The sequence below is a fragment of the Orycteropus afer genome, unplaced genomic scaffold (genome assembly GCF_000298275.1).
Source record: "Orycteropus afer afer isolate SDZICR_OR568_19922 unplaced genomic scaffold, OryAfe1.0 scaffold00020, whole genome shotgun sequence".
NCBI lineage: Eukaryota > Metazoa > Chordata > Mammalia > Tubulidentata > Orycteropodidae > Orycteropus > Orycteropus afer.
In genome coordinates this window covers 1,178,176-1,206,017 of record NW_006921607.1, presented here as the reverse complement: position 1 = coordinate 1,206,017, position 27,842 = coordinate 1,178,176, and the positions used below count along the sequence as shown (strand labels likewise).

General features: G+C 39.8%; 1 protein-coding gene across 1 annotated transcript in view; it reads left to right on the top strand.

The window, feature by feature from the left end:
- Positions 1-27,842, top strand: part of ATRN (attractin) — a 267,433-nt gene that overhangs the window by 136,659 nt on the left and 102,932 nt on the right. The window contains exons 12-15 of the mRNA XM_007959994.2: positions 18,475-18,695; positions 20,778-20,899; positions 22,228-22,366; positions 24,419-24,609. Of these exons, the coding sequence (XP_007958185.1) occupies positions 18,475-18,695; positions 20,778-20,899; positions 22,228-22,366; positions 24,419-24,609 (673 nt within the window). The remainder of the gene's footprint in view (positions 1-18,474; positions 18,696-20,777; positions 20,900-22,227; positions 22,367-24,418; positions 24,610-27,842) is intronic.

Sequence of the window (27,842 nt, the reverse complement as noted above, 5' to 3'; positions counted from 1 at the left end):
GTCAGATGGATCTTGGCTCAAGGCAAAGAATACCAGAAAGATGTTTACTTGTGTTTTATTGACTATGCAAAGGCATTTGATTGTGTGGATCTTGACAAATTATGGATAACATTGAGAAGAATGGGAATTCCCGAGCACTTGATTGTACTCATGAGGAATCTGTACCTTGACCAGGAGGCTGTCGTTCGAACAGAACAAGGGGATACTACATGGTTTAAAATCAAGAAGGGAGTGCTTCAGGGTTGTATTCTTTCTCCACACTTATTCAATCTATATGCTGAGCAGATGATCCGAGAAGCTGGACTATATGAAGAAAAACGTGGTATCAGGATTGGAGGAAGAATCATTAACAACCTGAGATATGCAGACGATACAACTTTGCTTGCTGAAAGTGAGGATGACTTAAGGCACCTACTGATGAAGGTTGAAGAATACAGTCTGCAGTATGGATTACGTCTCAATATAAAGAAAACAAAAATCCTCACAACTGGACCAATGAGCAGCATCACAATAAATAGAAGATTGAGGTTGTCAAAGAATTCACGTTGCTTGGTTCTACAATCAATGCCAACGGGAGCAGCAGTCAGGACATTAGACGACGTGTAGCATTGGGAAAGTCAACTGTGAAGGAACTGTATCAAGTGCTGAGGAGCAAGGATATCTCCTTGAGGACTAAGGTGCGCCTGACACAAGCCATGATATTTCCAATCGCCTGGTATGCATGTGAGAGCTGGACAATGAATAAGGAAGACTGAAGAAGAGTTGATGCTTTTGAGTTGTGGTGCTGGCGAAGAAAGCTGAAAGTACCATGAACTGCAAAAAGAACTAACAGATCTGTCCTGGAGGAAATGCAGCCAGAATGCTCCTTGGAAGCAAGAATGGCCAGACTTCGTCTCACCTATTTTGGTCATGTTGTCAGAAGGGACCATTCCCTGGAGAAGGATGTCATGCTTGGTAGGGTGGAGGGTCAATGAAAGAGGGGGAGGCCTTCAACGAGATGGATTGACACGGTGGCTGCGATGATGGGCTTAAGTATAGCAGGGATTGTGGGGCTGGCGCGGGATCGGGCAGTGTTTCGTTCTGCTGTGCATGGGGTCGCTATGAGTCAGAAACGACTCGACGGCACTTAACAACAACACCAACAAAGATAAATTTTGTTCATCACTTCATAGCAGAATGTAGAAATCTTCCTCATTCCTTTTTTCATCTGCCTAGTATTTTATTATGTGGATATGTAATAATTTATTCATCAAATCCCCAATTGATGGACATTTGTTATTATTATTAAAACTGATGTGAATGACTTCGTGTATACTTCTTTTTGCATTTTTGCTATTGTATCTCTGTGTTAGATTTCTAGAAATGTAACTTAAGGTTCAAAACATAAATGTGTAGTTTTGTTTGATATTGTCTAATTCCCCTCCATAAGGAGCTCTAGTGATGCAGTGGTCAAGGCATTTGGCTGCTAACCAGTGGTCGGTGGTTCAAACCCACCAGCCGCTCTATGAGAGAAAGATGAAGCATTTTGCTTCCATAAAGATTTACAGCCTTGGAAATTCTAGGGGGGAAGTTCTACTATGTCCTATAGGGTCAGTTTGACTTGGAATCAACTCTATGGCAGTGAGTTTTGGGAGTTTTTAAAATTCCGCTCCATAGGCTTGTACCATTTTACATGCTGAGCAGCAGTATGTGAGAGTGCTTATTTCCTTGTAGATTCACCGATCCAAATATTGTCAAACTTTCACTTCTTGCCAGTTTGTTAGATGAGAAATAGTACCTCGTTATGGTTTTAATTTGATTTCTCTTAGGAGTAAAGTTGAGCATCTTTTCATATGCTTATTGATCCTTTACATCCCCCCCACCCAAGCTCTCTGTATGTTACCCACTGCCATCCGGTGGATTCTGACTCATAGCAACCCCCATTGGGTTTCTGAGGCAGTAAATCTTTACAGAAGTAGATTGCCCAGTCTTCCTTCCATGGAGTGGCTGGTGGATTTGAACCACCACCCTTCTGGTTAGCAGTCAGAGCCTTAGGCACTGCGCCACCAGAGCTCCTTAATTCGGTATATTAGGGATATATTAACCCTTTTTCTTCCTTTTTTTTAAAATAATATTTTATTGTGTTTTTGGTGAGAGTCTACACAGCAAATTAGGTTCCCACTTAACAGTTTCTATACAGATTATTCCCATTTAACAGTTTCTATACAGACATTGATTACATTTTTCCTAGTATATCAACATTCTCATTAATTCCATTCTGGTTATTCCATTTCCAGTCCTCTAGTTTTCTTGCCCCCTTACCTTCTTATTTAGCTTTATGGCATTGTTGATCATTTAGTCTCACATAGATGATTTTTTTAAGGATGCAGAGTACTCCTGGGTGATATTCTTTATTTTATGAAGCATGCTGTTATTTAGCTTAAAGGCCTTGAGGGATAGTTTTAGTTCAAGGTTTAAAGAGTATCTCGATAATCTTAGAGAGTCCTACAGTCTCAACTGGTCCAGTAAATGTCCAGTTTTTAAGAATTCTAGTTCTGTTCGGGCAGTGTTTCGTTCTGCTGTGCATGGGGTCGCTATGAGTCAGAAACGACTCGATGGCACTTAACAACATAACAACAAAAGTTCTGTTCCACATTTTTCCTCTCTTCTGTCAGGATTCATCTATTGTAGCCCTGGCAGAACAGCCATTAGTGGTAGCCAAGCACCATCTAGTTCTGGTCTTGGGGTAGATGAGGCCAAGGTACATGTGGACTGTTAGTCCTGTAGACTAGTTTCTTCTCAAAGTCTTTGATTTCCTTCTTTCTCTTTTGCTCTGGGCTGGTGGAGACTAGTAGTTTTATCTTTGATGGCTACTCACAAGCTTTTAAGACCCCAAATACTACTTACCAAACTAGAATGTGAAGTATATTATGCCAGTTTACTGAGTTGTCCCATAAGACTATGTCCTAAGCCTTCAAACCCAGAAGACCAAACTCATGAGGTGTTTGGTTATGTCTAAGAATTATCCATTGCTTATGTGTGTGCCACCTATGTGGTTTACTATGTATATGAATATATATGCATGCATACACACACACCTGTGCATCCATACACATATAGATACATCTGTATACGCATACACACACACACACACACACACATATATGCATATATACACGTATGTAACCACATACTTTTTTTTGGTTATTGGTGGTGTTGAAAAATTGTATCTTATTCTTTACCAAAATGTACTTTTCTCTTACATATTTCATAGTGGCATCATTTGCCTTGCTCAGTCTGTGAGCACCTCACCCACATTCAGTACTACCTTTCCCACCAAAAATAGTAAGTGTGTACTATCTAGAGAAAGATTCCCCCTCTCCCTACCTCCCATCCTTGGTAACCATCAATGAACACTGGTGTCTGTATATATACCTATTCCTTTTTATAAAAGTGAAACCATACAGTATTTGTCCTTTTGTGATTGATTTATTTCACTCAGCATAATGTCCTCCATATTCATCCACAGTGTATTTCTAGAAGTCTTCATTATTCTCTATGACTACCAAGTATTCCATTGTATGTATATACCTCATCTTGTCTATCCGTTCATTTGTGGATGGGCACTTAGGTTGTTTCCATCTTTTTGCTGTTGTGAATAGTGTTGCAGTGAACATAAGTGTGCATATGTCTGTTTGTGTCTCTTTTATTAGATCTCTGGGGTATATAATGGGATTGCTGGATCATAAGGTATTTCTAGTTTTTCGAAGAAGCACTATACCATTTTCCATACCATTTTCTAATACCACCAGCCATGGATAAAGATTTCAGTCTCCCCACGTCATTTCCAGCATTTATTGTTTTCTGTTTTTTGTCAGTGCCATTTTAGCAGAAATGAGATAGTATCTCATTGAAATTTTAATTTGGTCTCTCTAAAGGTTAACAATCACAAGCATTTTTTTCATGTGTTTATTGGTCATTTGAATATCCTCCTTGCTGAAGTGTCTCATCATGTCCTTAGTATAGTTTTTTTAATTGGGATGTTTGTCTTTTTGTTATTGAGTTGTTGAAGTTATTTTTTATATATTTTACAGATTAAACTTAGCAGATATGTTGTTCATGAAGATTTTTTCCCAGTCTGTAGGTTGTCATTTTACTCTTTTGATGAACATAAGTATTCAGTTTTTATGAAGACCTGTTGTTGTTGTTGTTGTTGTTGTTGTTATGTGCCGTCGAGTTGGACCCGACTTATAGCGACCCCTCCTTGGGTTTCTGAGGCAGTATCACTACGGAAGTAGATTGCCCCATCTTCCTTCCGAGGAGTGGCTGGTGGGTTTGAACTGCCAGCCTTCTGGTTAGCAGTCAAGTGCCTTAGGCACTACGCTACCAGAGCTCCCTATGAAGACCTAGTTATCTCCATTTGTCTTTTGCTATGCATGGATTTGTAGTTGTGCTTGATCATCTGTTATTATTAGTACTTTTTAATTAGGTCCTACATAAAAAGTTTGGGCAATCTACTTCCGCAGTGATACCGCCTCGGAAACCCAAGGAGGGGTTGCTATGAGTCGGGTCTGACTCGACGGCATATAACAACAACACATAAAAAGAGACTATGTTTGCTAGTCTGGTAGAGCTTGGTTAGATCCCTGAGACTGTGGTCACTAGTTAACTTTCAGGTCTGGAATGGAACTCACTCTTGCGGCTTCCAGCCAAACAATAGACAGGCATATGGGGTGAACATTTACATCAGATGGATATACTCCTTGGAGCGATCAATTGCAAGAGAACAGAAGGGCAGTGTTTGTACAGGGAGACAGCTCAAGGTGGGGCAGGAGTGCATGGAAGGGAAAGACACAGGGAAGAGGTAACTATGGGGAGGAAGTGGAAAGAGAACTGTTACATTGTGGGGAATTGAAGTCAATGTCATGAAACAAAATGTGTGTGAACTGCTATATGGAAAATGAATTTGCTTTGTAAACTTTCACCCAAATCACAGTAAAAATGTAAAAAAAAAAAAAAAATAGGTCCTACAGTTTTGTTCCTGTGTTATTTTTAATTTTAATATTTAGGCCTTTGGTCCATTTTGAGTTAGTTTTTGTGTAAGATGTGAGATATAGATCCTGTTTTCATTTTTCTGCAAATGGATATCTAGTTTTGCCAACATTATTTGTTAAAGAGACTGTTTCTTCCCCCAATGAATGGAGTTTGAACCCTTGTTGAAGATCAGTTGCTTATAGATAGATGGATTTATTTCTACATTCTCCATTTTATTCCACTGGTCTATGTGTCTGTCATTAAATCAATATTAGACCACTTTGTATAACATTTTTGTAGCTGTAGAGTATCTTTTGAGATAAGAAAATGTGAGGCCTCCTACTTCATTGTTCTTCAGTATTCCTTTAACTATTTGAGATCCTGTTCCTTTCCATATAAAGTTGGTCATTATTTTCCATTTCAGTAAAGAATGTTGTTGGAATCTGGATCGTGATTGCATTGTATCTTTAGATCACTTAGAGTGTTACTGGAGTGGTCAAGGGAAACGCTAACACTAGCAGGATGGTGAAAAAAGGAAGGACCTTTATTTCTGTGTGCTAGCACAGACTCAGTAGATTCACAACCAGAGACTTTGCCCTGAACAGAGATCACATGGGGTTTTTATGAGGTCCTTCTTCCGGGTACTCAGGGTGAGAGGGTGATTGGTTACCTGCAAAAAGAGTACCTGCAGCTAGCAGTTTTTACAGAAATTAAACGTGCCTAAGTGGAAGTGAGGAGGGGGTGTATGGGCAGAGGAAGAAGGTAGGGGGAGCAGGGCAGAGGAATTTTCTACTCTTTTACATGGTTTTTCAAGCTGGCTCAAGCCAGATGTCTCTGGCCTCACAAGAAGTTGTTTCACTGCTCAACATAACTTCCCTACTTAGATTGGGCAAAGGTTATAATTCCTTCATTTCCCTTTCCTGCCTCATGAGTAGTAGTGATATTTTCACAGTGTTGAATCTTTTAATCCATAAGCATGGAATGTTCTTACATATGTAGGTCTTTTTCAGTCTCGAATAATAGTGTTTCATAGTTTTCCTTATATAGGTCTTTTACATCCCTGATTAGGTTTATTCCTAGGTAGTTTATAATTTGAGGAGCTTTTGTAAATAATACTGTTTTCTTGATTTCCTTTTCATAGTTCTTTTTAGTGTAGAGGAGCCCCACTGATTTTTGTGTATTGATCTTGTACCTTGCAACTTGCTGAATTCTACTAGATCTAGTAGCTTTCTTGCGGAATCGCTGGGCTTTTCAATGTATACTATCATATAATCTGTGAAGAGAGACAGTTTTACCTTTTCCTTGAGATACAGTTTGTTTCCCTTTCTTGCTTTATTCCTCTGACTAGGACATCCAGTGCAATATCAAATAAGAGTGGTGATAGTGAGCATCCTTGTCTTATTCCTCTTCTCAAGGCAAAAGTCTTTCACCACTGAGGATCATGTTGTCCTTAATTCTGTTGAGGAATTTCCCTTCGATTCTTGTTTTGCTTAGAGACTTTTTTTTTTCAAGGAAAAGGTATTAGATTTTATAAAATGCCTTTTCTGTGTTGATAGAGATAATTATGTGGTTCTTTTCCTTTGTTTTATTTTTGTGTAAGTTATATTGGTTGACTTTCTAGTGTTGATCCTTTGTATACCTGGCGTGAATCCCACCTGATAGATAGATATACATATAGATACAGACAGACAGACAGACAGACAGATAGGTAGATAGCTTTAGATATAGATGCTATTGAATTCTGTTGGCTAGAATTTTGTTGGGAATTCTTACATCTATGTTCATTAGGTATATTGGTCTATATTTATCTTTTTTCTGATGGCCTTCCCTTGCTTTGGTATCAGGCTGATGCTGGCTTCATAGAATGAGTTAGGGAGTATTCCTTTCTCTTCCCATGTTTTGGAAGAGTTTGAGTATTATAGGTGTCAGCTCTTCTCTAAATGATGTTTGGTAAAATTCCCCAGTGAAGCCAGCTGGTCTGGGGCATTTTTGTTGTTGGAAGTTTTTTTTTTTTTTTTTTTTTTTTTTTAATGACATCTTTAATCTCTTCTTTCATTATGATCTGTTTAGATTTTCTACCTCTGTGTTAGTTTATGTAGATACTGTGTTTGTAGAAAGTTTTCCATTTCTTCTAGGTTTTCTTTATTTTTTGGTACTCTGTTTTAAGATCTTCTATATCTCAGATGGATCTGTTGTAATGTCTCCTGTTCCATTTTTTATTTTACTTATTTGCATCTTATTTTTTTCCTCTTGTCAGTTAAGTCAGTGGTTTGTCTATTTCACTAATCCTTTAAAAAAAAACAAACAACTTCTAGTCTTAATTCTCTAGTAGCGTAGTGGCTAAGGCACTTGACTGCTAACCAAAAGGCTGGTGGTTCAAACCCACCAGCCACTCCTTGGAAGGAAGATGGGGCAATATACTTCTGTAGTGATACTGCCTCGGAAACCCAAGGAGGGGTCTCTATGAGTCGGGTCTGACTTGACGGCACATAACAACACAACAACAACAGTCTTAATTCTTTCTATTTTTCTGTTTTCTATTTCATTTATTTCTACTCTGATCTTTATTACCTACCTTGTCCTGGTACCTTTTGTCTTCTTTTGCTCTTCTTTTTGTATTTGTTCAAGTTGTTAGGTTAAGTTATTGCTTTTGAATCATCTTTTTTCAATGAAAAACAGACTTTCGTTGTTTTAAGTCACTGAGATTTTGAGGTTTTGTGCTACCAAAAAGATAACATAACCCATCCCAAATGATTCACTTATAGCCCTAAAGTTGTGTGAAGGGAAAAGTAAATTATTTTTTTTTCCTGAAGTTTATATCTTCTTTCTAATTTTGTTTTTGTGTGTGTCTGTATATATTTATTTGTTTCTTCCCTTTCTTAATTTTTTTTTCCCTTCACCCAAGTTAATATATATCTGCCATCTCAAAAAAATAAAAAACCCTCACTGCCATTGGGCTGATTCTGATTCAGTGACCCCCAGTGAGTTTCCAAGGCTGTAATCTTTATAGAAGCAGACTGCCTCATCTTTCTTCTGGGAGCAGCCGGTAGGTTTGAACCACTGACCTTTTGGTTAGCAGCCAAATGTCTTAACCACTATAACACCAGAGCTCCTTTTATCTGTTGTCTAATTAGTAATTTACCCTCCCTTCCCCACTCACCCCTACTAACCATCAATGAATATTTCTTCTTTTGTGCAACCCTTTTCTTGACTGTTTGCAATAGTGGTTTCATACAGTGTTTGTCTTTTTGTCATTGACTGACTTCACTCAGCATAATATCCTCTAAGTTCATGAACATTGTAAGGTGTTTTAGAGATTTATCATTGTTCTTCAGTGTTACGTAGTAGTCCATGTGTGTATGTACCATAGTTTGTTGATCCAGTCCTCCATTGATGGCCATTTAGGTTGGTTCCATTCTTTCTGCTATTGTGGATAGTGTTGTAATGAACATGACTGTGCATGTGTCTGTTTATGTGATGGCTCCTATTTCTCTAGGATCTATACCTAGTAGTGGGATTGCTGGATCATTTGATATTTCTATTTCCAGCTTTTTAAGGAAGGACCATTACTGTTTTCCACAGTGGTTGTACCATTTTACAGTCTCACCAGCAGGTCTGAGGATTCTATTCTCTCTATACCCTTGCCAGCATTTGTTATTTTCTGTTTTTTTGAACTTTGCTATTAATTCTGGGGTGAGATTATATCCCATTGTTGTTTTGATTTGCATCTCTCTAATGGCTAATGATTGTGAGCATTTCTTCATGTGTTTGTTAGCTGCTTGAATGTCATCTTTGGTGAAGTGCCTGTTCATGTCCTGTACCCATTTTTTTGGTTGGACTATTTGTCTTTTTGATGTTGAGCCTTTTTTCTTTTCTAGTATCATGTGGTTCTTTTCCTTTGTTTTATTTTTGTGGTGAATTTAATGTTATGAATTTCCTTCTGAGCACTGCTTTTGATGCATCCTAAAGGTATGTTGTGTTTTCTTTCTGGTTTGATTTTAAGCATGTTTTAATTTCACTTTTGATTAATTCTATGACCTGATAGTTTTTTATTGTTGTTGTTGTTGTTGTTGTTATGTGCCGTCAAGTCGGCCCTAACTCATAGCGACCCCTCCTTGGGTTGCTGAGGCAGTATCACTACGGATGTAGATTGCCCAACCTTCCTTCCGAGGAGTGGCTGGTGGTTACCAGCCTTCTGGTTAGCAGTCAAGTGCCTTAGGCACTATGCTACCAGAGATCCTTGATAGTTTTTAGTAGATAGTTTTTAGTAGTATGTTATCTAGTTGCCATGTATTTATTTTCTTTTCCTTATTCTTCCTGTTACTGATTTCTCATTTTATATCGTTATGGCAAAAGATGATGCTTTGTATGATTTCAGTCTTTTTAAATTTATTGACGTTTGCTTCGTGTTCTAAAATATGGTCTGTTCTAGAGAATGTCCCATATGCATTGAAAAGGAATATGTATTGTGCTGCTGTTGGGTGGTATATTCTATGTATGTCTGTGAGGTCCAGTTAGTTAATATTGTTATTTAGATCTTCTGTGTCTTTATTGATTTTCTTTCTCATTGTTCCATCCATTATCAAAAGTGGTGTATTAAAATCTCCTATTATTATGGGTTCATTTCTCTTCAATTGTTAGTTTACTTTATAAATTGTGGGGCTCTGGCATTTACTGCATAAAAATTTTTGTTACATCTTCTTAGGAAATTGACCCTTTATCATTTTACAATCTCCTTCTTTGTCTCTTATAAGGAATTTTAACTTAATGTCTATTTTTTCAGATACTAATATTGCTACTCCTACTGTCTTTTGGTTACTATTTGCTGGGCACATATTTTTCCTATCCTTTGATTTTAACCTACTTGTGTCCTTTTGTCTAAGGTGTGTTTCTTGTAAACAACATATTAATGTGTTATGTTTTTTTATTCAATCTGCCACTCTCTATCTCTTGACTGGTGCATTTAATCCATTTATATTCAGTGTGATTTTCGATAGGTAAGAATTTATGGCAGCCATTTTGGTACACTTTTTGCGTTGTTAATGGTTTCTTCTTTACTCTCTGTTCTGAGTTCTTTGTATATATGGATTTTCTTTTCACTTGTTGTTGTTAGTTTTGTGTTTACTGAGTCTTTTTTTTCCCCCTTTATTTTGATGAGTAGATTTTTTTTTTTAAATTGTGATTTGGGTGAAAGTTTACAGAGCTAATTCACTTTCCATACAGCAGTTCACATACACTTTGTCTCATGACATGGACTGAAGTTTACCACAAAAGCTTCCCTCCCACTTCCTTCCCATAGTTATTCCTTCCATGTGTCCTTTCCTCCGTGTACTCCTGCACTCCAAACTGTCTCCCTGTGCATACATGGCCATTCTATTCTCCCATGATTGTTCTGTCCAAGGATTGTATCTGCCTAATGTAAATGTTCACCTCATATGCCTGTCTTTTGTTTGGCTGGAAGCCGCAGGAGTGGGTTCAGTTCCAGACCTAAAGGGTAACTAGGGGCCATAGTCTCAGTGGTTCCATCAGGCTCTATCAGAGCAGCAAACCTGGTCCCTTTTTTTTTTCCAAATGATTTTGAGTTTTGTTCCACATTGTTCTCCCTCTCTATCCAGGATCTCCTACAGAGATCCCCTTCTGAGTGGTTGACAGTGGTAGCTGGGTACTATCTAGTTCTTTGGTTCTTATAGTCATATAGGCTGCAGATTACATGATGTACCAGTCACTTGGACTAATTGTTTCCATCAGTCTTTGGTTTTCTTCATTCTTTTTTGCTCTGGATGAGGAGAGACACATCGTTGTATCTAGATGGCCGCTTGCAAGCTTTTAAGATACCAGTTGCTACGTGCTAAAGTAGGATGTGGAACAATGTTTTAAGTAGTAGGTTATGCCAGTTATGCCAGTTGAGCTTGATGTCCCCTGTGACTATGGTCCCAAACTCACAGGTTCAACTACTCATTACCTCTGGGTAGCTGGCTATGGCCAGAAGTGACTACAGCCTTGTTCCTTGTCAGCTCTACTATATGCCTGGGAATTCTTACAGAACATACAAATACACTTGTAGAAACATTGTCTGCCAACCCTATACGTGGTCTTGGGCACATTTCCTCCTGCATAGACATATCTAGTAGTTCAGCCTTTCCACCCATCTATCCACCTATATTCCATGTTTACCTTCACTGACAACGCAGTACTGTATGTGCAAAAGGGTTCATCTTTGTTGTCTGTACCTCCCATGCACCTCTTTCTGTCTTCTCCTTCCTCAGTGCTACTGTGTTGATCACTCACATTTGGTACATTACCCTTCTCTTCACCCAAATCAGTACTTGTCTCTACCTATCTAACAGTATTGCCTCCCCTCCACTCCCACCCCAGGTAACCAACAAAGAAAATTTCCTTCCATATATAAACCTTCCCTTGACTTTTTACAATAACGGACTAATACGTATTTGTCCTTCTGTGATTGACTTACTTCACTCCGTATAATGTCCTCTGTGGTAGTTCGGTTTCTGTGTCAACTTGGCTAGGCCTGGTTGAGTGGCTGGGCAGCTGGATGTAGTATTCCCCATGATGAGACTGGTAATCAACTCCATGGTGGAACTACTGTGACCAGCTACGTAGCTGCCTTTGGGTATGTGGTCTGCTTCCTGTATATAAGGAGAAGCTTTGAGAATGGTCTCTAGCCTATGGCACGCTTGGACCCTGCATGTAGCTATGTCGTTACTCAGCAGCCTGCTATGCTCTGCCGACCTTGGGACTTACATGGACTTAAGTAAATGGCCCCCCGTATGGTTTGGTAACATCGGGACTGTGCCTTTTTACTTGTCAACCTTGGAGCTTCTCAGCCTCAGTAGCCTGCAACTGTCTGAGTGAAGAAATGCCTCTAGCTCCAGTGGACTGGGAGCAGGAGGCCGAGCTGAACCCCAAGGTTGAAGGGCTTTCACCCAGCCCCTAGAGCCTGGCACTTTGAACTTGGAGTTAAAGCCTCCAAATTTTAAGAATAAACTCCAGTTTGTTAAGGTCATCCCATTTGTGGTATATTTCTTGTCAGAGCAGCACTAGGTAACCAGAACAACCTCCAAGTTCATCTGTGTGTGTGTCTGTGTGTGTATCTGTGTCTGTGTGTTTGTCATGGCTCTCACTTCTTTAGGATATATACCTAGTAATGAGATTGCTGGGTCAAATGGTATTTCTAATTCCACCTTTTTAAGGAATTGCCATAATGTTTTCCACAGTGCTTGTATCATTTTACAGCCCCACCAGCAGTGTATGAGAGTTGCAATCTCTCTGCGTCCTGTGAGGAATCTTAATACTAGGTTTATGAAGTCTTTCACAGGTAGTTCCATTATCAGTCGTCCCTCCTCCCCAGGAAACTTTTCCATGCCTTTATTTTGTTAGTTTGTGTGTTAGACTGGGTTCTTTAGAGAAGCAAAACCAATAAAGCTTAGAGAGAAGAGAGAAAAAAAATTATTTTAGGAAAATGGCTCACACACTTATAGAAGCTGGCAAGTTCCAAGTTCTTGGATCAAACGTCAAGCTGGAGGTTTTTCCCAGCTCATGCAGCTGCAGGGGCTGAGGAGCTCAAGGTTGGCAGGCAGTGTACTGGCTATTGACTCCAACGAATGATGAATCCAAGATCTCTAGGCCAAATTGTGTGTTGTTCATTTATGGACAGTTGTAGGCAGCACAGCAGAATCTCGATCCACAGAAGTGTGTCTCTTTTCCTAGGAAGTCCATAAATATACTGGAAGCGGGCCATACCCCTAGGGAAACTCCCTTTCAATGGATTGGCTGCTCAAAGCATATACATCTGATCCCACCATGGGAACAACCCACATCACAATTGCTTTAACCACACAGAATTGTGGTCCAGTAAGTTGACACACAGCTCTAACTATCACAGTTTGCTTGAGCCATCTTGCCTTATTTCTTCATATGATTTGTAATTGACTGATGTCTTTAAAAGATATTAAGGTTTTCTTTTATTTATTCATATTTAGTGATTATATATTTGTTTGTATTTATTTTTATTTTAGTGTGTGTGTGTGTATGTTTGTTTTTGCTTTGATATACCTGGAGCTTAGTGTCTTTTCTTTCGGTATAGATTGTTTACCTCCCTCTATTATTATAATTGTTGTTTTATAAACTTACCAGTGTATGGATTTGTTGCTGCCACTTGGTAGGTGTAATTTTCCCTCACTGACGAATATGGTAGGTCACATGCACATAGGAATCCTGTGACATTAAGCATGTATGTCTTCTCTTATAGGGTTGTGTGGCAGTGTGAGAGCAGGTATCTTCCTGAATGTGGGGTGTTAGGTGTTGGATCCTTCTGCAGCTCTTTTGTGGCTGTGTGGTCCTTCCACATTGGTGTGAGCTATTAGTGCAGCTCTGCAGAGCAGGACAGGTCATCTTTGTAGTCACAGAGGGGCTGTGTTACTCAAATAGGCAAGGTATAGGACCCCCTGCTTAGGCACAGATTGGCATCCTAGTGGAGGAAGAGGGTAGGCAGTCTCTGCATTGATGAGGACAGCCTGAGAGACTTGGTAGAGTGTGTATGGGGGGGTGGCACCGTGAACACTGCTCTGCATAGGCCAGATGAAGTATGTATTTCTTGGGGTGTTGAGGGTGCTTCTCCATGTGGGCTTTGTGGGGCAGTTGGTTTGTGGGCCGTGGGGCTTATGGTGGGCAGGACACAGAGCAGTGTGCCACTCAGGCACTTGGGACAGGGGCTGCTCAAACATAAGGGATGGGAGGGCAGCACAGGGCCATGGCGGGGAGGGAACTTCTAGTTATTACTCTGTTATTTTGCTATTGAATGGGTGTCTGGAATCCAAATGGATGGGTACCACTGCTGATAGGAAGTTCTGTCACTGATTCCTAGGCCTCTTCCTTCTCTATAATTGCTAGGAACTCTGGAGCTCTTGCCAGCTGTCGTGTACTTACCTTTGACCCTCCGTAGATGTACACTCCCTGTCTTATCAATCCCTCATCCTGAGGTCCCAGCTATTCAGTCTGCTTCACTTTGCTCCAGGGGCACTTCCATATCTTGCCCTCTCAGGCTGATTCAGACATGGATGTGACCTGCCTGCCTTGTTTCCTTCCAGGTTTGTTTACACAGTATCTGCTGTCTCACTGTGTTTTCCATGAAGTTACCTTCCTGAGGTCTTCACCTGGGAATGCTGTTTACTGCCATCTCAAAATGGCTACACTGTACGGGGCTGGCAGGCTAAACACAGACTATCTAGGATCCCCTCATTCCCACAGTTTTTGTTCTCTCTTTCCAGTCGGAGCTGAGTCTAATTCTTCAGCCTTCTATTTGATGTTCAGATATCCCAGGACATTGTTTGTATCCATTTCAATTAATTTCTTGAGTCTTTGTAGTAGGAGGGACATTATGGTCCATCTATCTATGCCTTCTTAGATAGAGCTCTATTAAGCCTTTTCTTGTACTGTACCTTGCAAATGATTTTTATGTAGTTTATCACTGGCCTTTTTATATTGCAGCATGGCACCATTTTCTATGCAAAATGTCCTTTAAAAATTGTTATAATCAAAGTTTTCTTTTTTAATGCCCTCTAGGTTTTAAGTCATAGAAATGTTTTTTCTACTCTCACAGTATAGAAATTTATCCATGTTATCTTTTAATGTTTGTTTGGTTTAATTTTTTTTTTCAGGTTATTCTCTGATCCATTTGGAATTTATCCAACTGTGGAGAATGAGAAATTAACTCAATTTTATCTTTTTCCATATGAATATTTAGTTACCTCAATTGAGCTTACTGAAAAGTCCATCATTTCCTCACTAATTTGTCACTTCTAAGGTGCTCTGGTAGAATAGTTCCTAAAGCACTTGACTGCTAACCAAAATGCTGGCGGTTCAAACCCACCAGCCACTCCACGGAAGGAATGTTGGGCAATCTACTTCTGTAGTGATACTCTCTCAGAAACCCAAGGAGGCGTCACTATGAGTTGGGTCCAACTGAATGGCATATAATAACAACAACACAACAAGATCTGGTGGCATAGTGCCTATGGCACTTGATTGCTAACCAGAAGGTTGGCAGTTCAAATCCACCAGCTACTCTGTAGAAGGAAGACTGGGCAATCCACTTCTATAAAGATTTACCACCTCTGAAACCCAAAGAGGGTTGCCATGAGTCGGAATCGACTCGATGGCAGTGAGTTTTTTATTTTATTTATTTATTTTTTTTACTGTGTAGTAAAAGTCTATGTGTACTTTTTTCTGTGTGATTGCCATATGTATTCATATACCAGAATGATAGTTTTACTTATAGAGACTTTATCTATACTTGTACATTTTTATTTTTAATATCTAAAAACATGTTAACTAGTATACGATTGTTTAATTTCAAAAGATGTTAGCGTCCCTTGACACTGAAATGTTTTAGAGAATCATGGGCAAAATCATCAGATTATCATGGAAACTTTTTAATACAGTAGCTATAAAGAGTAAGAGAATTGGGACTTCTGGTAAGATGGAGGAATAGGCAGACAAGCGACACAGACCCTCTTCAACAAAGAAAAGAAAAACCAATTGACAGAGACACAGAAGATAATCCTGGAGCCCTGAACTTTGAAAGGAACTGTACAAATGTGGATTAAGCACCAAGTAGTGGAAAAACCTGAACGAAAACAGTAAGTACGGATATAGTCAGAGCTGCGGACTGTCAGCTACTCTGATGGGACCAACAGCCTGAATATTTCCAAGTGGTATTAGGACCTGAGAATTAACCTAAAGATCAGCCCTGGTCACCAAGGGCTACAGGGACAACTACACTGGTGGCCTATGACTAGGAAGGGAAACAGCAAGGAGGGAGACAACCTGAGCTGTTGACTTTCCTCTGTCTGGAGGGTGCAGCCATTTTGATTGTTTACATGCAGCAGCCATTTTGGATATTTAAAGTGACTGAGGGTGCAGCCATTTTGAATGTTTCTAAGTGGCAGCCATTTTGGATACTTAAAGTGACAAAGGTTGTGGCCATTTTGAATGTTTACAAGTGGTGGCCATTTTGGATATTTAAAGTGACTGAGGGTGTAGCCATTTTGAATCTTTACAAGTGGCAACCATTTTGGATTTTAAAGTGATAGCATTCCGTTTGGATTCCAGGGACCTAAGAACAGGCTCTGTTTGCTAAGGTCGTCAGGGACATATGAGAGGCTGACAAGAAAGGAGATAGGTGGTGAGTGTATAAGTGCTGTCAACTAGCAAATAGAGGAGCACAGTATCCTGCTTGCATAGAAAACATGCAAACAAAACAAAGAAAACGAAAATCGTGGGCAAGTCACTCCAACATACAATCACCAACTAAATATAAACACAAAAACGTCAAAATGCCTCAGAGACAACAGGGCATCACAGTCCACACAAAGAAGCAAGATAAAGCAGGAGAAACAAGGGACCAGGATTCAGACCCAAAACACATCCCTGAGGAAGATGCAGCATTGGAACTCCCTGATAAGGAGTTCTAAAGAATTTATGGTTAGGGATCATCAACGAATTGAGAGACAGATCAAGGAAATCACAGAGAAAACTGTAGAACAATTTCAAAAGACAATACAAGAACAAAATGGCAAAAATAAATGAAAAATTAGAAATGATACAATATCTATGCACAGAAATCCAGAAGATTAATACTAAATTTTCAGAGATAGATAAGACATTGAATGGACAAAGGAGCAGAATTGAATCAATGGAAGACAGAATTAGGGAGATTGAAGGCAAATACCTGAACACTTCTTTGGAAAGGGATCAATCACAAAAAGATCAAAACAAAATGAAGAAAGCCTAAGGTTCATGTGGGGTACCATCAAAATGAATAACCTATGTGTCATCGGAATTCCAGAACAGGAAGAGACAAATAAAACCCCAGAGAAAATTGTCCAAGATTTGTTGGAAGAGAATTTTCCTGGTATGATTAAAGATGAGAATATATCCATTCAGGAATTCCAACAAACCCCAAACAGGATAGACCCCAAAAGAAAATCACTAAGACATATCATCAAACTCATCAAAACCAAAGACAAAGAAAGAATCATGAGAGCAGCATGGAAAAACAAAAAGTTACCTACAAGGAGCAGCCAATAAGACTAAGCTTGGATTTCTCGAGAGTAACGATGCAGGCGAGAAGACAATGGAATGGTATATATAAAACCCTGAGAGAGAAAAATTTCCAACCAAGAATTATGTACCCAGCAAAATTGTCCCTCAAATACGATGTTTTACCATCATAGGACATTTCCAGATAAGCAGAAATTAAGGGAATTTGTTAAAATCAGACCAACCTTACAAGAAATGCTAAAGGGAGCCCTTTGGACAGAGAAGCAACAACAGCCAACGACAACTGACCATTAACACACATGATGACATAACCCATAAACCAACCCAGCTATGGAAGTATCCAAAGTAAAGAAGCCTACAGTGTTGTAAACTGGGAACCAGAGACATCAATTGACAAATGAGGACAACTACAAACCAAAGAGAAGGAAAAAACTATGTTGTTACAGAACCTCTAGATGGTAGGGAAGTCAAGACAACTACAAGATAGAACAGACTGTTCTAAACTTGGGAAGAAAACTATAAATCAGAGGGTAACCTCAAAGAAAAATGATAAGCCTTCACATCAAAATAAAAAAGAAGACCAGCATACATATTCAGCAAATACTAAAACAATAGCCATGAGGGAAGTGATAGATAACACAATTCATAAACAAAACGAGCTCAGCAGAGAAAATTATATGGAACAAAGAAATTGACACCACGAAAAAGCACATAGCAAAAATGACAACAACAAATTCATCTTTGCCAATAATTACATATCTGGCAAGGGACTTATCTCTAAGATTTATAGCGGAAGAGTGGATGATCAAACTGTGGTGCATACACATAATGGAATGCTATGCAGCACTATAGAATAATGGAGAGAGTGCAATACACCGCATAATATGGATGAACTTGGAGTACATTATGCTGAATGACATAAGTCAATCACAGAAGGACAAATACAGTATTAGTTCGTTGTTGTGGAGGGTCAAGGAAAGGTTTATATGTGGAGTGAAACTTTCTTTGTTGCTTGCCAGAGGTAGAGGGGAGGGAAGGGGAGGAAACACTGCAAATAAAAAAAAATTGCATTGATCCATGTCACTTTAGTTTTGTGTATTTCACTGTACATAAATTATATTTCAATAAAATGCATTTAAAGAATTAAAAGAGAGAGAGAGAGAGAGTTATTGGAACTGTTCTGGTTCATCACAGGCCAGAATGAAAGGGTGGGCTTACAGAACAAGGGGTATGAGAATGCTTTTTACCACTTTGGAAAATAATTTCTTACAGGACTTTGGGTATGTAAGATTTGTCAGAAGATTATAAAAAGTATATTATGCGTTTGTTATTTAAGTTTTTAGTAAATTACTTCTCTCTCTCTCTCTTGTTTTTTCTTAGCACCATGTATGTATTTGGTGGTTTCAACAGTCTTCTCCTCAGTGACATCCTGGTATTCACCTCAGAGAGGTGCGAAGCGCACCGCAGTGAAGCTGCTTGTTTAGCAGCAGGACCTGGCATCCGGTGTATGTGGGACACAGGGTCGTCTCAGTGTATCTCCTGGGAGTTCACAAATGAAACACAAGAAGAAAAGTTAAAATCAGAGTGTTTTTCCAAACCAAGTATGTTTTTTCTCTACTTAAATTTTAATTTTACTTTCTGTTGATTGGGTGTTTTTTTTGAAAGTCATATGTCCCTTACAATTATTTGGATTCTTTTTCTTACCCGAATTATGAAGAAACTTAGAATATAGACTCACTTTATGTTCACTTTGTTATCCAAAACCACTTAATAACTTGTTTAAAGCCTTTATGGATATTTGAAAATTGAAGTATAAATATCTTTTTAAGAGATGCAGGCATACTATATAATTCATAGAATCTGTTTGCAAATGATGAAGGTAAACCTTCTAGGCATCTCATGGACTTTGTACACCAACTTCAGAACCTGGCTGCAGTTTATTGGTGGCAGCACTATCTAAAAGGAGTTTTCTATGATGATGGAAATACTCTGTATTTGTTCTGTCCCTATATGGTGGCCTCTCACCACATGTGCAAACACTTGAAATGTGTCTGTTGTGACTGAGGAACTGAATTTTAAGTTTTATTTAATTTTAATTAATTTAAATTCAAAAGGCACATGTGGCTACCATATGGGATTACACAGGTGTAACATTAAAGATGAGAATGAGGGTCATCCCAGAAATGTAGTAAATTACTGTAGTGGACACAGGTAGTTTCTGTCCTTGTAAAGTATTCTTTTCTAGCTTTCTAGTAAGATGCAGCAGCGATAGCAGGACAGACAGTTGCTGAGGGTGAGGAGCACTCCTGGCGTCTGGACCTTCTCCTCTTGTTGTCTAAGTTCTCTTCATGCTGTCTGTTTAGATTCTTGCCCTTTTGCTCTGACATACAACACAGTGCAATATAGTGAAATAATGTGTGAGAAAGTCCTTTAGAAGAAGAATGTATCTGCCAAGTATTTGTTTACTTCAACCTAAAATATGTTGAACTACCCTAGTAGTTTCTCACTGGAAGCATTAGTGTATGTTTCCATGAGTGTTATAAAGGCAGCTTTTCACTAATAGTGTTCTTCACTAGTAACAATGGTGTATCAGTTACCATTAGAGTTAAAGAGGCAGTTTTCACTTTCCTAAAGAAAGTCCAAATAAAGGTATTAGCAATATAAGTCCTCAGTAAGAACATCCAGGCTTCCCTCCCAGGTTCATTGATGGGTTGGTGGGTGTTGGAGAGTTGAGATTATCAGAACCTAGTAGTGTTAGTCACTATCTCCTGAAAGGGGTGAAATAGTCACTTTCTAAGTCATGTTTTTTTAATTCCAATTAAATTTTAAGTTTATTGTTGCTGTTATTAGGTGCTGTCAAGTTGGTTCCAACTCATAGTGACCTTTGAATATTGGAGTAATATTGAATTGAGTGGTTCAATGTGAACCTGTTTGCTATGAACTCATTTCAGATGTTGACTCCACTTTAAAGTAGATGTTTCAGTCCACTTTCTGGATGGGTCCAACCCTCAAGGGATGACCTGGGAAAAAAAACAACCTAAGGAGCAGACTGCCAGGGTGTTTTGTGAGTGGGCCCCTGCTTTCTCAAGTCTGTAGATTCCATTATGGTGCTATGTCTCCAGGGTGAGGGAACAGATAAGGCAACATGGTTGTAGCTTCTCTTTCATTGCAGGAGCTGTAACAGGTGTGTAGTAGCCCAGTTCTCATACTTGTACTCTTGGACTTAAGTATATGTGGTGCTGTCTACTCTCTGTGGCCAAATGAGGCTTAATTTATAACCAGGGGAGATTAGTTTCAGTCTTCTACTTTGGCTCCTGGTGTTTATTTTATTGTTAATTCATTTTCTTTCCCAAGGGAAAAAAAATATTCAAAGAACCAGGCCTAATGTTCATTATATCTTATTGTTGTTAAACTAATCCCACCCCGTTTTCTGTGTACGTTTTAATTTGGGGGTGACAAAATAGTTTTTCTTCAGATTATCTGCTTATTTCTAAATATTAGTTTAACCTGAACATAGTGATATGTTTTCTTGCCAGTTTTCTTGTCTCATTTTACCTACTAATCTTGTTAACTTTTTTTATTTTTAACCTCAGTCTCAGATTATGCTCAACAGCACCTATAATAGCCTGTGACTTTTCTGAGGAGAAGTTGTCACAGTTGATAAATTTTCTTTCTCTTCATAGCTCTTGACCATGACAGATGTGACCAGCACACGGATTGTTACAGCTGCACAGCCAACACCAACGACTGCCATTGGTGCAATGACCACTGTGTCCCTATGAACCACAGCTGCACGGAGGGCCAGGTCAGGGACAGCTCCCCAAGGATTTCAAGGATAGGAAAATCTTAGTTGGGGTTAGATTTAGATAGTAGCATGTATGGTATAAATATTGGCTCAGAGTTATTTAAAATATGGTACATAGATTTAGATTTTATTTTTGCTCAGATTTTCTTTAGAAAGGAATATTCTAAGTATCTTAACCCCAAGGGTCTATTACTAGCCACTTGGATACATGTGGTATTCTATAAGAAGGCAGGACAGCTGTTCTGAGTACACCTGGAGTTGGGGTGCATGGGCCTTTGGAGTTTTTAAGGGCTGCAGTGGGGGCATATTTCTCCTGCTTAGATACTGTTTGACCAAATGCTTTTATTGAAGCTCCTGAAACCAATTAAGATGTGGACAAGACTGTAGCTAAATTGATTTGAAGTCAATAATTGCAAGCTCATTCTACTTCTGCAATGTTTGGGGAGCAAGTTAGGACCTAAGAGTGATAGTGTACAGTGTGTAGGGACTCATTAAATTGTGGAAATGATCAATTTTTCAAAATCCCTTTGTCTTATACAATTCTAAGTTCTCAAAATGGAGGCTGAATTAGATCCTGGTTCAGCATAACTTAAATGTTCACCATATATGGTTTTTTACTTAGGTTATTGTAAAAGGCTAAAGATAAGATGGCTCCTCTTTTACAATTTTGGGCAATTAGTAAAATATCTTTGTCAGTCAGTTTGTTCTTGTTTGCCATCAAATCAATTCAGACTCACAGTGACCCTATATAACACAGTGGAACTCCCCATAAGGTTTCCTAGGCCCACCAGCCACTCCTCGGAAGGAAGATGGGGCAATCTACTTCCGTAGTGATACTGCCTTGGAAACCCAAGGAGGGGTTGCTATGAGTCAGGTCTGACTCGACGGCACATAACAACAACAACAACAATCTTTACAGGAGGAGGTATGGTCTTTTCTCCCATGGGACCTGCTGATGGGTTTGAACCACTGATCTTATGGTTAGCAGCCAAGTGCTTAACCATTGCACCACCAGGGCTCCTTATGTCATTTTGTAATGCAGTTCATAAAATATAAAACTTGTAGGATGTTTGTTTGGAGGCATTTGAAAAACAGCAAGTTCAACATCCCCATTTTATAGGTGAGCAGGCTGCTTCTTTGCCAGTTAAAGGCATGTCCTTGAGCAGAACACTCCACTGCAGTGTTTCCACTGCAGTGCTGCTTCGTCTGCATCGTATGTATGTATTTGCAGTTTGCTTCCTCAGATTTTGTTGTTCTTATCATCCTATTGGTTATTAGCCTTTCTTTCTGTGGATATAACAGAAAAGCTTTTGTCTACTGTGTTCTAGATCTCCATTTCCAAGTATGAGAATTGCCCCAAGGATAACCCCATGTACTACTGTAACAAGAAGACCAGCTGCAGGAGCTGTGCCCTGGATCAGAACTGCCAGTGGGAGCTCCGGAACCAAGAGTGCATCGCCCTGCCTGGTAGGCGTCTCAGGGGCAGCTTGGTGTGCGTGGGCCCAAGGTCTTCATGCCATACCTTTCTTACTGCCATGGTGCAGCCAGGGTTGAACCCAGCAAAGGGGAGAGGCTAATTTTATCCATTCATTCCCTACACCACTATTGTGGTTGTTATTTTTTAAAACAAAAATTCAGTTTTTTCACTGTCCTCGTCTACTGTTCTTAGAGCTTGTATAGCTTTGGAGGATTAGATGGCACCTCAGCTCTTTATCCTCAAGTCTGCTTCATTGTCCCCACCCCACCCCACTGTGATAACCTAGAAGCAGAACACAGCAGGCTTAGCAGTCAGTCTGCTGGCCCTTTCTGAAGAATACTTCTTATGCTTTGAATAGGAGAGCTGTCTTTGTCAGCAGCACTTCTGGGGTGATCTCCAGCCCCTAATGCCTCAGTTTATGGTGCTCCTAAAGTTCAGGATGATCAGTTGGGGGCCTGAGGCCAGCCAGCCATGACTGAACCCTTTTTATATACTTGTTTGACCAGGAGATCCAGGAATCAGAACTTCTGTGCTCTGTGCAACATTTGAGGCTTGTCTGGGGTAGTTTGGCTGGACCAGGCCCTCTGTCCTTTGGAAGTACTTGATTCAGCCTAGAGGAATGAGCTGCTTTTCCTTCATCTCAGTGCTTCTCAAACTACAATACACAGAAAATTGCCTGGAGATCGTGCTAAAGGGCTTTTTCTGGGGCAGCAGGTCTGGGATGGGGCCCTAGAGGCTACATTTTAACAAGCAGTAATTCTGATGCTACACTTTGAGGAACAAGTGCTCTTAAATGTTCTCTCCCATGATAACTGTATTTACCTTAGTGACTGTTATTGTTAATGAATATTGATGAGGTCTCCACAGTACTTTGGTTCTAGTGAATCTGCTCCATCTGCACACTATCTTCCAGGAAGCATTATGTTTGTTTGTTTGTTTGTTTGTTTGTTTAAAAAAAAAAACAACTTTTTATTGTGATTTGGGTGAAAGTTTACTGAGTAAATTGGCTTTCCAATCAACAATTCATACACATTTTATTTTGTGACATTAATTGCAATCCCCACACTGTAAGAGCATTCTCCCTACTTCCTCCCTGTGTTTTTTGTTTGCGTTCGTCCTCCTTTCCTATCCTTTCCTGCCTTCTGAGCTTTATCCCTGGGCAGATGCTGCTCTTTTGATCTCATCTGGTTGATTGTTCTAAGGAGTGCTACCTCCCTGGTGTTATTGGTCACCTGATAGGCCTGTCAGTTCCAGGCTTAAAGAATGTGTAAGGGCCATAGTCATAGTCTTAGGGGTTCCACCAGTCTCTATCAGACCAGTAAACCTGGTCTTTTTTTTTTTTTTTACACTTTTGAGTTTTGTTGCACGTTCTTCCAGGAATCATTCTTAGCTTCTGTGCAGTACCTTTTATAGGTTCAAGGCAATCACTAGTAGCAGGTTACCAGCTTGCTATGTGGGTGGCTGCCGTATCATTTTGTTTTTTTCCTAAGCAGGTTCTTCCCACCTCGTTTTGGAGATGCTTTGTGTCCTTATGGCCTAACTAAAGCAAAGCTATCTTAATTCAGATATAGTAGTTGCCTCCACATAACTTGCCCCTTGATTTACCTTTCTGATGTGAGAACAGTGCAGCTTTTGGAGACTGTGGGTTTGTTCATCTTGCCTTACCTCCATTTCCATGGTTGCTGTTTTCTACCCCACCCTTCCATGATTTTAGTTTTCTTTCCAATTATTCTTCAAAAGGAGGTCTACCAATCTAACGCTGGATTGGCACCAAACTGTTTTCCTTTAAGACATAAGGGGTGCATGATCTCAGAATATTCTTCATGAAATATTAGCAACCAACTATTTTTATTTCTTACATTCTTTGTTTGGTCCTTAGTAATATGTCTGATGCCCTCACCGCATCCTAATGAAGTACCTGGAATTCGAATCACTAAAATCGTTTAGGTTTATAGTAATTCTAACTGGTAATGTTGTACATTTGTGTGATTTCTAAAACTTTTTTTTTTCCTCTCTCTCTCTCTCTTCCCCCTTTATAAAAGAAAATATCTGTGGCGTTGGCTGGCATTTGGTTGGAAACTCATGTTTGAAAATTACTACAGCCAAGGAGAATTATGACAATGCTAAATTGTCTTGTAGGAACCATAATGCCTTTTTGGCTTCTCTTACAACCCAGAAGAAAGTAGAATTTGTCCTTAAGCAGCTGCGAATAATGCAGTCATCACAGAGCATGGTGAGTTAAAATCCTCAGGACGGTAAGTGTCTGCTGTCCCCCCTTCCTAGGGAGGACGTGAGTACAGCTTGGCTGTCTATGGCTGTGGACATACTTGCTGTGCTTGGCAGCAGGAGGAAAGCTAAGTGAAAGCTGTGTACTAGACTGTGGAACTTCACTGTCAGATTCTTTTCCTTTCATGCCTTATCTTAAAAAATTTGAACACTTTATGTATTTTGTTAGTTCTATTAAGTAAATTACACTAAATATGAGCAATTATGTATAGAATGAGTATTAACATATATGTACACATGAACATAACCCTGGTGATAATAGTAGATGTTTTCATACCTGTTTTATCTTTAGATTCTGCTGGAAGGGAAGTAGGGGAAGAGGGAGATTACTGCTAATTAGTAGGTGAAATTAAGCCACCTGAATCTCTCAAATTTAAGGCATAATAATGATGTAATGTTAATCATCACAAAGAAATGGACATCTTTTTGGGTCTTTCTAGGCCTAGGAATCCCAAAAGGAGAGGGCATTTTCTTACCAAGAGTTTCTGAGCTTAGTAAGGTTCTCTCTACCTGTCTACCTATTGTTCTCGGCCAGTTTATAATGGATGTTCCAACAATCACATTTAGTATTCTGTACTCCAGAGTCTTAGACCTGTGATCATATTCTTGATCAAGTAGATAATCAGAACAAAGCTCTGTGAGCAATATAATGTTGTCTTTGGGGAGATGTTCTCCATGTCAAGCAGGAAGGAGGAGAGGAGAGCACTTCTTGGGCGTGGCCTACTTTGTGGGAAGACACGGAAGATTTGCCTGGGTTCTTGGGTTCCTGGCTATGTGTGGCGTCTGTATCACTGCCTTGAGGGCCATTCCAAAGCTGGTGGGAAGTGCCTTGTATTTGGCTTTCTTTAATTAATCTTTAGGAGCTCTCATAGCATAGTGCCTAAGGCACTTGACTGCTAACCAGAAGGCTGGCGGTTCAAACCCACCAGCCACTCCTCAGAAGGAAGGTTGGGCAACCTACTTCCGTAGTGATACCGCTTCAGAAACCCAAGGAGGGGTCACAGTGAGTCAGGGCCAACTCGATGGCACATAACAACAACAACAAAAATTAATCTTTATTTCCAGTACAACTTTGGTATGGTGTGGACACTCAAACATTGGTAATACATTCCTAGTGTGGTTATTTCAGGGCACAGTATGACCACATTGAGTTTTTTTTTTTTTTTAATTGTGATTTGGATGAAAGTTTACAGAACAAATTCACGTTCTATACAGCAGTTCACATACACTTTGTCTCATGACATTGACTGAAATTTCCTACAATGCAACACTTCCTCCCCATAGTTACCTCTTCCCTGTGTTCTTCACTCCATACACTCCTGCCCCCTGAGCTGTCTCCCTGTACATACACAGTGCTTCTATTCTCTCATGTTTGTTCTTTTCAAGGAGTATATCTACCTAGTATAAATGTTCAGCTCATATGCCTGTCTTTTGTCTGGCTGGAAGCCACAGAGTGGGTTCAATCCTAGACCTAAAGGGTACCTAGGGCCCATAGTCTCAGTGGTTCCATCAGACTCTATCAGACCAGCAAACCTGGTCCCTTTTGTTTTCGTTCTTCAAACGATTTTGAGTTTTATTCCACTTTGTTCTCCCACTCTGTCCAGGACCTCCTACATAGATCCCCCTGTGAGTGGTTGACCGTGGTAGCTGGGCGCCATCTAGTTCTTCTGGGATCCTGGTCGTATAGGCTGAGGATCACATGATGTACCAGTCACCTGGACTAATTGTTTCCATGCATCTTTGGTTTTCTTCATTCTTCTTTGCTCTGGACGAGGAGAGACCCATCGTTGCATCTAGATGGCACTTGCAAGTTTTTAAGATCCCAGTCACTACTCGCCAAAGTAGGATGTGGAACAATGTTTTGTGTAGTATGTTATGCCAGTTGAGCTTGATGTCCCTTGCATCTATGGTCCCAAGCCCACAGGTTCAACTACTCGGTCCCTCTGGGTAGCTGGCTGTGGCCAAGAAGTGACTACAACCTTGTCCCTTTTCAGCTCTACTGTATACCTGAGAATTCTTACAGAACATATCAATAGACTTGTAGAAACATTATCTGCCAACCCTATACATGGTCTTGCACACACTCCCCCCTGCATAGACATACCTATGCAGTTCATCCTGTCCACCCATCTGTCCACCCGTATAGCCATGTTTGCCCCATTGACAGCACATTACTGTAGTGCGAAAGGGTTCATCTTTGTTGTCTGTACCTCTCATGTACCTCTCTGTGTGTCTTCCTCTTCTTCAGTGCCACCATGTTGATCACCACATTGAGTATTTTTTGATAGTTTGAACGTTTTTACAAATTTCATAATCTCCACTAGAGACTAACCATGTTTGCTTCTCTTTTTCCCTTCACCCCCAAATGTGGGTTTCTCCCTGTGTTCTGGTTTTGGCTGTCAGCTCACCGTACCCACAGTAACTCATTCCCTTGGAGAACTGATGGCTTATAGCTTTACCTGTGACTCTGGGGTTTCTACCAGTGACTCGCAATTCCACATCTCTCTGAAGGGATACCTGGTTAAAAGAGAACCATCCCAGCTAGCCATGGACATCCCTTCTGGTCCCTGTTCTGCACAGGTTTTCTCGTTCTGTAAGGCTTTGGGTCATCTGATCCATTGTGACCATTTTATTAAAAACAGGAATTCACAGGATTGTATTAAAACTGACAAGAAATAAGACAATTGAAAGTATAATATGCTTCTGTTTCTGTAAGTCTAGGCTGAGAGCCCAGCCTTGTATGGAAAAATAAGAAAGGGCACTCAGCCTAGCCTGAGGCCAGAGGCTGGCTGGTAGGCTGCAAGGAAGAGGTAACCCCTGAAGGTGAGGAAAGAATCAGGAAGGTGAAAACGGAAGGGCTCTCTGAGCTTTGGTAGCCTCTAGTGCAAGATGTAGGGACTGAGGGCTTGTTGAGTGAGTTATAGGTAAGTTTGCATGACTGGCCTGCACAATGATAGCTGGGCCTTAGCAAGGAACGAAGGCCACATTCTGAGAGCCTTGTCTGCAGTGCTAATGGCATTGGATTTTACCGTGAAAGCAATGAGAAATTATTGACAGACTTTTTAGAAGTATTAATCTCAGTTTTCTTTCTATTTATTTATTTATTTATTGTTGTTATTTTTATTTTATTTTATTATTATTTTTTTTTTAATTAGAATTTGGGTGAAGATTTACAGAGTA